The sequence below is a fragment of the Cupressus sempervirens genome, chromosome 7 (genome assembly GCF_028749045.1).
Source record: "Cupressus sempervirens isolate cs-2001-9-10 chromosome 7, ASM2874904v1, whole genome shotgun sequence".
Taxonomy (NCBI): Eukaryota; Viridiplantae; Streptophyta; class Pinopsida; order Cupressales; family Cupressaceae; genus Cupressus; species Cupressus sempervirens.
The window spans coordinates 370,481,215-370,493,980 of NC_143124.1; the positions used below are offsets into that span (position 1 = coordinate 370,481,215).

The 12,766-nt window shown below is 36.4% G+C and overlaps 1 protein-coding gene across 1 annotated transcript in view; it reads left to right on the forward strand.

Annotated features, from left to right (window-relative positions):
- The window catches only part of LOC149547017 (uncharacterized), a 199,928-nt gene that overhangs the window by 128,033 nt on the left and 59,129 nt on the right, over positions 1-12,766 (forward strand). Inside the window, exons 6-7 of the mRNA XM_089791469.1 lie at positions 11,796-11,917; positions 12,082-12,153. Coding sequence (XP_089647595.1) covers positions 11,796-11,917; positions 12,082-12,153 — 194 coding nt within the window. The remainder of the gene's footprint in view (positions 1-11,795; positions 11,918-12,081; positions 12,154-12,766) is intronic.

Consider the following 12,766-nt stretch of genomic DNA (forward strand, 5'->3'; position numbering starts at 1 on the left):
GAAAGATGAGTGTAGATTTCATGATAGGACACTTGGCGAGGCAGAAATAAACTAGACCACCCTATGTTGGAGTTGGGAGATGTAAGTGTAGTCCATCCTAAGGTAACGACGAGGCAAAAATAAGTGGTAGTCCCACACCTAGGTTGAAGATTGGAGATTGATAAGTGTAGTGATAGGAATTGGCGAGGCAGAAATAAGTTAGAATTCATTGATAGAAAGAAGGTTGGAGATCAATAAGGGTAGTCCATATCACTTAGAATGAAAGAGTAAAAATAAGTGTTTAGGATGGTAGATGTTAGTGCAAGCAAGAACCCTAAGGGAACGAATACTAAGAAAGACAAAGAGGACATGATGCCCAAGACCACCTTCTTCTCAAAAGTGAGGCAAATATTCGATACCAATATTGGTACAGTAAACATGATGCAACTAAAGGATAGAATAAAGGAAGGGCAACCCTCCCATGGCAAAGAAGATTTACAAAAGTGGAATTGTACATGTGGCGGCCTTCCCTCCTACCTTGCCTTGTCTAGAATTGGTAATGGAATGTGCATCCCGATTTGATTTGGTTAGTAAGTCCATTTTTGATGAAGGGAAGAGAGTGTTAGCCAACATTAGCGGACAAGTAATCAAAGAAGCAATCAATATCTCCCAGTACAAAAACATGAGAGTGGTAATGATGGATCAGGTGGCTAAGTTATTCTAGGATAACTAGGAGGCTTATTTCATTCATCTAAAGCAGGATTGGCTACAGGAAGGCAAGAAAGGAGTTATCGGATCATCAAGGCTCACCGTGTTAGACTTCAAATCAGAGTATGGCGATCTCATTGTGATTCTCAACCGAATCATGGGCCTAGCTCAAGGTATGCAATTCGAAAACTGGATGTACTTCTTTATTGATGAAATTGAAAAAGAAAAAAGAAGATTTGATTGGGCTAAAATCATAAGCGAGAATCTAGAATTGCAACTTAGGACCGTGCAAAATCAAAAGCAATTCTATATGGCGTCCTATTTGTTCTATTTGATTGCGAGGTTGTATGAAAATCCGGGACTTAATGCCTTGGGAGTAATTGGCAATGGGCCGGGGCAATGTTTGGTGCATGAATGCTATCCACAGCTTCATTTGCACAACAACAAAGACTATAAGATGTTTTGTGACGCCTTTGCCATGAAGACATAAGGATATTGCAAGGGACACCTGCTAAGAGACTTTCATCAGAGGCAAAAGCAAATATTAAGAAATATTGGAGTTGGTTTATCCAATTTCCACAATTCAGTTATATTGACTAGCAAGAAGCACAGTTTGTGCCAAGAGACTTCCAAGGTACCCACCCGACAAGGTAGTTTTGATGGAGTTGGCTAGTTAACTTGAGCATTATGACATTATAATGAAACTCAAGGGTGAGACAGGGATTACCTTCTCATTTGTAATTGGCAATGATAGTTGTCCCAATCCTGTTGCCTTTGCAGCTGCCGAGAAAGAATTGGAATGGTATCATCTAGTATGGCAAGCAAGGCAAGGATTTGATCCTAATGGTCTTATCAAGGCATCTCATGGAAATACATTCAAACATGTTCCTACTATAAATTTTTTTGGGGCCAATGCACGAGATGAATTTCACATGAGGAAGCTAGCTTTCTCAAGATTGTCAGTAAACATGATGAGGGCAATCAAATGGAGAGCCTTGATATTCCGGATCAACTGGAAGATGATGAAAATGTGTTGAGAGAAGATTATGATACAATGGAGGGAACAAAATTGAATCCAATGGATTGGAATGATCTCCAGGATCCTTCCTTGGAGATAGTTACAAGGGCAGTTGATTTGCACACTGAGTCATGGTACAATGGGAAGTTGAGGAAATTACAAAGTCAATGGGTACACCTTACTTATGAGAAGATGAAGCCAAAGGAAGGTCCAATGGAATCAGTCGGACAGAGGGGTGAAGGAGGTAGCCAGCAACAAGGAATAGTTAGAAGCAAGAAGAGAGGTTTGGAGGTTGAGAAAAGTAAATAACATCCGGAACCTCTAGCAAAGAGACAGAATGCAGCGCCATCAAGGGAAACTATAATTGAGGCGAGAGGTCAAGAAGATAACACAAGTGAACAAGGCGCTGTGATAGAGGTGAGCTCCAATTCAAAATCAAGTGGTTATAGTGATAGCACCGAGTACTCTCCTCTTTCAGAGAATCAGCGTGGAGATGACATGGCAGTTACGAGTGGAGAAGAAGATAAGCCAATTGATATTGAGGAAGTAAGCTAGGCGCTTGTGGCCGTTGGTGATGATTAGTTAATTGAACCAAATCCTGATTTAGGGAGATGTAGCACACCACTATGGTTAAGGCAAATGCATATGCCAAGAGGTGAGGTAGTAACTGCCCGAACAGTTGAAAACATCCAAGGATTAATGGAAAAGGGTGATAGCGAGAACCAAAAACAAATGGAAAAAACAGTGGCAAAGGTGATTAGTGTTAAGAAAGTAACCTGAATATTCTACAGGTCTATGGGTACAGAATCGTACCTCACTCTTCTTGCTAATATTCTCTATAGAATGACATTGCATATTATTTATAGTCTCTATAGAGGTGCCGGCAATCAGGTTGGAATTTGTTAATTTGACTTGTAATTAAGTATTAGTTAAGCCTTATTACTATTCCAAAGTCGCCGACTTAGAGACTCTTAATAATGGATGCATTTCAAAGGGTCATGTCTCTTAAGAACATACCCTTCAATAAGGATATTTAGACAGGTAATATATGTAGTTTTAGGACACACAGAAAACATACAGTTTGGACTAAAAGCATATATATCCTATCGGGTTCCTTGTATCAATTTCACATTCCAGTTTAAGATTTTCTCAATAATACAGTCATCTCAGAATTCACATATTCAGACCTGCACATTAGTATTTGAATCAGGGTTGATGTTCACCTAGTTTTATCTTAAACTCAGAATTCTTGACATCTAAATCTGCAGATATTTACATGGTATCAGAGCCTAGTTATCAGATCTAGGACTCTGCAGATTGTCACATATCAGACCTGTTCATATCCAGTAGTTATTATTCATCTGCAATGGCATATACAATCAGGCCTGAGGATAGATTTGATGGAAAGGAACATTTTGAAGCATGGAAATTCAGAATCTTGATGATTCTCGAAGAGAATAATGTTAGACAGTTTGTTGATGGAGCATCCAAACAGCCATCTGTTGAACCTCACAAATCCACATGGTCCAATGGAAACAGGAAAGCCATTCAAATCATCTTGGATGGAGTTAAGAATGACATCGTACCTATGCTTACAAAACACCTAACTGCCTACGATATGATGAATGCATTACGAAATGCATTTGAAGTACATAATGCAACGAGGGTCCTTGCACTAAAAAGACAACTAAATCACATCCAAATAAAGAAAGGAGAATCAATAAATTCCTATTTTTTAAGAGTTGCTGGTATTAGAGATGAATTGGCAAGAATAGGAACCATCATAAATGATACCGAATTAACGCTCATGGCCTTAGATGGATTGCCAGAATCATGGGAAACATTTGCACAAGGTATAAGTGCTAGAGATACCCTTCCAGATTTTAACAGACTTAAAAATAAAATGATTGTCTTCAGGAAGAATCAAGAAAACTAAAGAAAGGAGGAAAACCTAAAATGGAAAATGAAGAACTCCACGTTCTTAATGCCAATTCTTATAAAGGCAAGAAAAAGCATTTCAGGAAAAATAAAGGAAATCAGAAGAATGGCAAGCCCAAGAAAGACCTATCAAAAATAGTGTTTCAAATGTGAAAAATTTGGACACTATAGATCTAATTGTCTAGAAAACTCCAAGCAACAAGCAAATTGCACAAATGTTGTTAGAGAAGAAGAAACTTATGATCCAAAGAATCGTGTATTGTATTCCTCCTTATCAAATGAAATCTCTATAAGGCATGGGTGATAGATAGTGGATCCTCCAGACATATAACGAGATACAAGGATACTCTAGATTTCTTAACCGAGAAAGTTAATGGTGAAGTTACTATTGGTGATAACTCAACACATTCAGTTGAAGGAATTGGTAGCTGCACTTTGAAGCTAAAGACAGGAAATACTCTTCTTCTCAAGGATGTACTATATGTACCAGGGATAAAAAGGAACCTAATATCAATTACAGCCTTAGAAGATGATGGACACAATGTTGCATTCGCAGATGGCAAAGTATTAACTTGGGCTAAGAATTCTTCCATCAAGAAAGCTAAAGTAATTGGTCAAAGAAAGGGATATTTGTATGAACTGAATATAGAACCCATTCAAGCCCTTGTTCACAAAGCAGAGGATTTAAACGAAATATGGCACAGAAAATTAGGGCACCTAAACTTTAAAACCCTATCAACTATGGAAAAGATGGTTACTGGACTACCAAAATTAAACCAAAATCACCCCAGTATTTGCAAAGGGTGTGCCCTAGGTAAAAGTACTAGAAGTCCTTTTCACGATAGTACTAGAAAAACAAATAATGTACTAGAATTAATTCATTCAGATTTATGTGGACCCATGTCCGTTCCCTCCCTTGGAGGATTCTGGTATTATGTCTTGTTCGTAGATGACTTAGATGACTTCTCTAGGAAAACTTGGATTTACTTTTTAAAATGCAAAGAATCAGAAGAAATCCTACAAAGATTTAAGGAATTCAAAGCATTAACTGAAAATTTTTCAGGACATAAAATTAAAACTCTTAGAACACATAATGGAGGAGAATATACCTCAGATTTGTTTAAAACTTTTTGTAAAGAATCAGGGATCAAGAGGGAGTATAGTGTTCCTTATAACCCTGAACAAAATGGGGTAGCTGAAAGGAAAAATAGGACAATTATAGAAGCTGCTAGGGCTATGATTTTTGATCAAAATCTAGAATACTATCTTTGGGCAGAAGCATCTTGTACTGCTGTATACATCCAAAACAGAAGCCCTCACTCCTATCTTAAAGATAAGACCCCTGAAGAAGTATTTACTAAAATGAAACCTAATGTAAGCCATCTCAAAATCTTTGGATGTCCTGTTTACATTCATGTGCCAAAAGAAAAGAGGACTAAATTCGAACCATCTAGAAGGAGGGTTATCTTTGTAGGATATAGTGAAACTTCTAAAGCATATAGAATCTTCATACCTAGACAGAAAACTATTGAATTAAGCAGGGATGTAGTCTTTGAAGAAGATCTTGCATTTAAAAAGGCAATAAATTCTCTTGAACCCTCTCCTTTATCAAATTCTGAAAACATAAGAGTCTGAATCTCATAAGGAGAACTTAGAAGAGGTCGAAGATGAAGTAAACCTTGAAGAAAGTTCAAAGAAAAGGCCACTGTGGGCCATAAAAACAGTTGAAGCAGCTCAAGATTTTGCTGCACCTTCAGGATCAGTCAGAGAAAGTAAAAGACTTAAAAGATTCTCTAGTTATACAACAAATATGATTGATTTCTCCAAAACAGAGCCAACTAATCCCTCTGATGCTATTAAACATCCCGCCTGGAAAGAAGCTATGACAGAAGAATATCAATCAATTATGAAAAATGATGTTTGGCAAATAGTTCCAAGGCCAAAAGGAAAATCCATTGTTTCTTCAAAGTGGTTATTCAAAATAAAGCATGCCGCTGATGGAAGTATTGAGAAATATAAAGCCAGATTTGTAGCCAGAGGTTTTTCTCAGAAAGAAGGAATTGATTATGAAGAAACCTTTGCTCCTGTCGCCAGATATACTATCGTTAGAGCTGTCTTAGCAATTGCCGCCTCTAAGGGATGGAAGGTACATCAGATGGATGTAAAGACAACATTTCTCAATGGGAAGATTTTTGAAGAAGTCTATATAGAGCAATGAGAAGGATTTGAAACACATGATCCAAATGCCTTTGTTTGCCGACTCAAGAAAGCTCTTTATGGGCTTAAACAGGCTCCCAGGTCCTGGTATGAAAGGATTGATAAATATCTCACTGGCTTAGGATTCTCCAAAAATGAAGCTGATCCAAACTTGTATTATAAAAGAAATAAAGATGGTATGGTAATCTTGATATTGTATGTTGATGATTTATTAATCACAGGTGATGATCATCTTATAGATCAATGCAAGAAAGATCTTATCAGAGAATTTGAGATGACAGACTTGGGTCTTCTTCATTACTTCCTAGGATTGGAAGTGCAATAGAATGTTGATAGTATCATACTGAATCAAAGGAAGTACACTTAAGATATCTGGAAGAAATTCGGAATGTGGAACTGCAAGTCCATGTCTTCTCCAATGGAAACCAATTTGCATAAACTTAAAGAAGCAACTACAGAATCACCTTAAATAGATTCTACTCTCTACAGGCAGATAATTGGGTCTTTGATGTACCTAGTATATACAAGACTTGATATTTGCTATGCGGTTCATGCCGTAAGTCAGTTTATGTGTGAACCTAAAGAAATTCACTTAGTTGCTGTTAAACACATAATGAGATACCTTCAAGGTACTCTTAATTATGGGCTCAAATATGAGAGAGTGGCTTTAGATTTGCATGGATTCACCGATTCAGATTGGGGTGGAAGTGTTAAAGATAGGAAAAGCACTTCTAGATGCTGTTTTAGTTTAGGATCAGCAATGATTTCATGGATATGCCGAAAGCAGTCTTCTATAGCTCAGAGCTCCACAGAAGCTCAATACATTGCAGCAGCAATGGCCTCTCGAGAAGCAGTATGGCTGAGGAAGTTGCTTGTGGGATTATTTGGGCAAGCCATGAATCCGACGATCATTCATTGTGATAATCAGAGTTCTATCAAGCTCTCAGTGAATCCAGTTTTCCATGATAGATCAAAGCATATTGAAATTCCTTACCATTATGTAAGAGATATGGTAGACAAGAATTCTGTTAAATTGGAATACATTTGTACTGCAGATCAGACAACAGATATACTTACCAAACCTCTATCTAGAGTAAAGATAGAACATTTCAGAAAGAGACTTGGTATGGTTGAGTTGTAATTTATTATTTGATTCCTAATAAAATGATGAATTTTATTTTTTTGTCAAGCTATTGACTATTATGGGCTCCACCATGTGTAATTATTATTTAGAGGTGACGATCTCTGAAATAATGAATACTTATGTGAAAGACATTATGAGAGGTGACGACCTCTTAGATAATGTCCTAACAGTAGATTTTACTGTAAGATCGAGGTGAATTTTAGATCGTCTTGTGGCATTGACGTGTTCATGGGTCACAAATTGGATAAAGAAAGAATTCTAGAAATTCTTTAGGTTTATCCTGTATTCTGGTAGATCTTAAATTCAGGATCTAGTTGTGATTTAGAAATACCAGTTTCTATGAGTCACAACGTGTGTTTTATCACTAGTAGCAGTGATTTGTCATATTACAGGTTTAGTAATATGACTCAGTATCATGTGTTTTATGATACTATGCATAAAGAAGTGATAGATAGATATAGAGTATTAATTCTTGTCTAATATTTGTATTGATGTTGCTCAATATAATATCTCTCTGTAGGAATATCAGGGTAAGAGGGAGTGTTAAGAAAGTAACCTGAATATTCTACAGGTCTATGGGTACAGAATCGTACCTCACTCTTCTTGCTAATATTCTCTATAGAATGACATTGCATATTATTTATAGTCTCTATAGAGGTGCCGGCAATCAGGTTGGAATTTGTTAATTTGACTTGTAATTAATTATTAGTTAAGCCTTATTACTATTCCAAAGTCGCCAACTTAGAGATTCTTAATAATGGATGCATTTCAAAGGGTCATGTCTCTTAAGAACATACCCTTCAATAAGGATATTTAGACAGGTAATATATGTAGTTTTAGGACACACAGAAAACATACAGTCTGGACTAAAAGCATATATATCCTATCGGGTTCCTTGTATCAATTTCACACTCCAGTTTAAGATTATCTCAATAATACAGTCATCTCAGAATTCGCATATTCAGACCTGCACATTAGTATTTGAATCAGGGTTGATGTTCACCTAGTTTTATCTTAAACTCAGAATTCTTGACATCTAAATCTGTAGATATTTACAATTAGGAGCAACATTGATGGTCACCGAAAGGTACAAATTGCTATACCAATGGTTAACAAGGCACTGGATGAGATTGTAGCTTAGGAATATGAAATAGTAGAGCATAACTTGAGAAGAAACACGAATGATGTGAGGAGATCCAGGAGGGCATAGTTTCAATTAGAGAAAGGTTGAGGAAGGCAAATGAAAGGATCATAAAGTTGGAGGCCGAGAACAAATATTGGAGAGATTGCCAGCCTATCCAATAGTTGCACCAAGCAACCCTTCCTCAAGATAGCGAGAGCAACATAGAAGAGATATCGGTCCATCTGTGTGTAGTCAAGGATTGGATCCATGATACGATCCAAGACAGGCGAAATTTCTTGCCTTCCTTTGTCTTGACATTCAGGTCATTGGTGGCTATTAGAGATAAATTCAAAATATTTGAAGGTGAACGAAAGGATCTCCTTCCAATCAAGGATTTAGCTATTCCCAGAGTACAGACATTCATTGAGCTCCTAGAGAAATATTTGGAAAGGGCCAAGTTGATTGACAAAGGAGGATTGAGTATGGTGGAGTCTTGGTTTGTTGCCTTGACTATCAGATTGAGAATACTTGAAGAGGTATAGAGCGAGATTGCACAACACAGGCCAGGCATTGACACTTCCATTTCAACCATGATGAGTAACGTTGGGCTTGCGCTTGATTTTGAAGATATCAAAGAGGAGAACATCAATGAGATAGATTTCGGATCGAGATTAGACGAGTTGGGGAAGGTTGCCATGAAGAAGAAACATTTGAGCATCCTTGTCTCGCTCATTGCCTTTATCAGATATGCAAAAGAGTATGAGAAGGACCATAAGAAGACACTGCAAGCAGCAAGCAACATGATGAATTCAGCTAAGCTCAAGATGAAACACACAACTTGTCCTCCCATGAAGGAAGTTAACGACAAGCTAGCCAAGTTCATTACTTTGGCTAAAAGGATGAAAGAAAAGGGTAGAACTATATTAGAAGATCATTTGATGTAACCCCAAGTGGCCAATTCTCCTTTTTCTTGGGTAGGATATTTTAATTGGCTACCATTTTGGTGCCTTCTCATTGGTTGCCACTTTTCCTTTTTTTTCATTGGTCCATTGATGAGGTGGTGTCTTCTCATTGGCCGATGGGGTGGCAACCCTAATTAGGGTTTTTAGGATCCAATCTAGATTGTTGGTTTTGCCTCTTTATCTCTACCGTCGGTTGTAAATTTTGGCCTCTATATAAGGCCATTTGCTCTCATTTGTGAGGGGTCGGAGAAAATTGTTGCTAAGATAATGCCAAAATCGCTTTTCTTTCACATTGTTGTGACTTGCATGGTGATTAAGAACTTTTGGTATTGTTGCATGGTTTCTACTTCCAATAGTTAGAATAAGATTTTCGTTAAAGTTGTTAAAATAGATTTCATTTCAAGTTGTTAAGTAGAGAGAAAAGTAGATGGACAGTTGCATGGTAGTATTAGTGGATGTTTGATAGGGATCTATAACTAGGCCACTAGCATGCTAGCAGCTTGTTGAGAAGCCTTGTGTGGTAAAGAAGTTCTTTTCCTTTGAATCATTGCATCTATGGAGGTGGAGCCGCCGGTTAGCTTTCATTAGATTCGATGCCCATCCATTTGCTAGCTAACCTTTCCATTCATAGGAGTAGAATAAAAAGTAGTATAGTATTTGGAGTTTCGAAGAAGAAGGTTAGTTAGGCATAAAAGTCATTAGAGCACTCACCCTCCATCACCACCGCCGTCTCCATCAACATCATCTAGAATTAATACAAAACCATCATCACCACCATCCCACCAAAAGTCCAAGTTGTCCTCAAACAAATAGTGTAAGGCCGCCTACGTGATTACCAACAAATCACATCGATATACTGAGTTAGTATCCATAGGTGTAAGGAACATTGGAGTTTTGCTTATGTCCGCATGAGTATTAACTTTTCAAGAGAGGAATTGAAGATTTGATATTCTATATCAAGTGTTCGATTGCTATATGTTATGTAGTGGTACAAAACTGACCTCAACAACTTGTTCGTACTAAAATAATCTGCCTTATATAAATTCATACTGAATCAGTTCTGACTTTCAACTCTGTTTATTTTGAGAAAGAAAATTACAGATCTCTAGACTGTAAAATTTGGTTCATTCAAATCAAATTCCAATATTGTATTACTCTTCAATATATGTCAAACTGCAGATTCCTTACTTCACATGTTTGGGACAGATGTATACCAAGATATTCAATTTGAGCTCATTGAACACCAGCATATCGAATTTAGAATATAGTATTCAGGAGTTCAATACCAGTTTATTACTCTCTGCTGTGAACATATATCAGTGTTTATTCCTGCTGGAAGAGCTTCCAACTGTATTCTCCAAAATGTTTATCTGTTCTCTTTTGAAGTTAACTGTTAGAGTGCTACTGAAGTGATCTTCAAGTCATGTTCTATCTTCTTCTTAGAACTCTTTAAAATTTGTGACCACAGGCTAAAACTTTTCTTTGATTACTCTCTCTGTCGGTTATGTCAGACTTCTTCAAATTTCTTTTCACTTCACCACTCATCTCCCTGTATGATACTTTCTTTAATTCATTTCATTCACTCCCTTCACACCCATTCAAACAAGGACCCAATATATATATAGATTCAATTACTTCTGAAGAAGAGGTTAGTTTGGTTAAAAAACTGGTGAACTGTTTGTCCATCGTGTCTTTCAACTGCCACAACTTCCAGCCTATTACAAACTGAATCGGTATTTCATTTGAACTATGTCTCTGATTCACATCGCTTCCCTGTTGAGGCCCCGATAAAATACTAAGTCATCGTCTATTTAAAATGAAGACTTTGACAATTGAATATCTTCTCTTCGATTATTTATCTTGCTACGTAAGCATCAGAATTATAATAAAGCAGTCTCTAAATGGCCACGTTCAAACATCAGAGATTTCGGATTTGAAGAAGAAATGAGTTTTTAGAATTGTTTAATAAGTTATTTACAGGTCTCGGATAATAAAATATATCCCTTCAGGCTATGGATTGCCATGTGAATGTCAAGACAAACATTTATACTATTTTTGAAAGTTTGGTTAACTTGGATGCCTGAGTGCTAGCCTGATAGAATATAATTCAAAAAGTGATTCATTGTCATAACATTTACTGAAAATCATCAGGACCTGTCTGATTGTGTGTCAAATAAGACAAATGAATTATCGGCTTCTTCTTTGTAAGTGTCCATATTGCAGAACAATTCAAATCAAACTGTGATACTCAGCCAACTTATATCGAACAAAGAGACTTGCTTTCTTGGTGCGCTTTCTAATATTATATCCCCTTGACTGCTGTATAAAATAATGATCAGATATTAAAGGATACTGTAAAATGTTCATGTCCAGATTTATACTTGCATTTCCAGATTTATATCTAGCAACATATAACCTGTAAATTATTTTCAGCATATTTATGGCAAAAACACCTTGACTTGTCAGGGATCAGAATATGATTTTATGACTGCATTTTGTATTATGCCTTAAGAACTTTGACATCAATGACACATTATCAACAAATTGTATATCATATTTTCTTTTCTTGTTATCCTAGTATTTTTCATATACTTTTATTTCTGAGTTAGGGAACTAAAAGAAATCTTTACGTTTTGTAATTCTGTTGGCCACTTTATACAAATTGAAAAAAAGCTTCAGCTTGTTTTTAAAATCTTGGTCTTGCAGTTGACACAGTTACAAATAAATGCTAAACTGAGGTATAATGAAGATCAAGCATCAAAAGCACTTACTTCATCCTTACACGATATAAGTGATGTTGAGTTTCAGGACAATTTGGCTCGATTTTGGTAAGAAAATTGCACTTAAAGAAAGAAATAGGTTTGACCAATACAAACTGTGAGCTTTTAGGATGCTTATCCATGTTTTCTGTTTAGGACATCAATTTCAGATGAAAATTATCTATGATATTGCAAAATATTATGTTAAATGCTTATAAAACTTATTTTGACAGGATTGATATGGGAACTTCTGATGTGCTAGCATTGGATATATTGATCAATTCTCTTATAGGCTTGAGCGCAGAGTAATCTCTTTTTGTACTCAGCAAATACTTCTGTTCCTAGCATTTTTCCTTTTTATAGTGAGTAGATCATAGATTCTGTACAGACATCCACGCCGTTAAGGTTTGTGTGACAGTTGCATTATCTAGAAACTAAGATTTCAGGCCTTACAATCTTTGTTTCTGTTTAGTTAGACTAGCTGTACTTGGGTTTCTGTAAAAGCTAGTCTTCAGATTTTTTTATTTTTTTCCCCACCGGTAAACTTAATCTCATTTTTTTTGCCTTCTTCAAAAAATGTAGGATTTCTTTTAGTATGGGGAATGCTTGGTGTACAAAACACATTATCTTATTTAAACGTAAGCTGGGTAACTATTATCAATATTTCTGGGGTCTAGGGCTTGTAACAGCCTTGTGGGATATCTTGTGCATTAGTTCACAAATATTTCATTTCCATGCAAAAATTTAAAACCTGGTAACCATACAAAAACAGATGTGGATGTCCTCATTAAAGTTTGAAAAGTATGAGTTGAACAATTATACAAAAGAGATTTCAGTCCTTAGAACCTTTAATTCCTCGAATAAGAAAGTCACATATATGATATACGTGACCCATGTACTTTTGAATAAGTTTTGAAA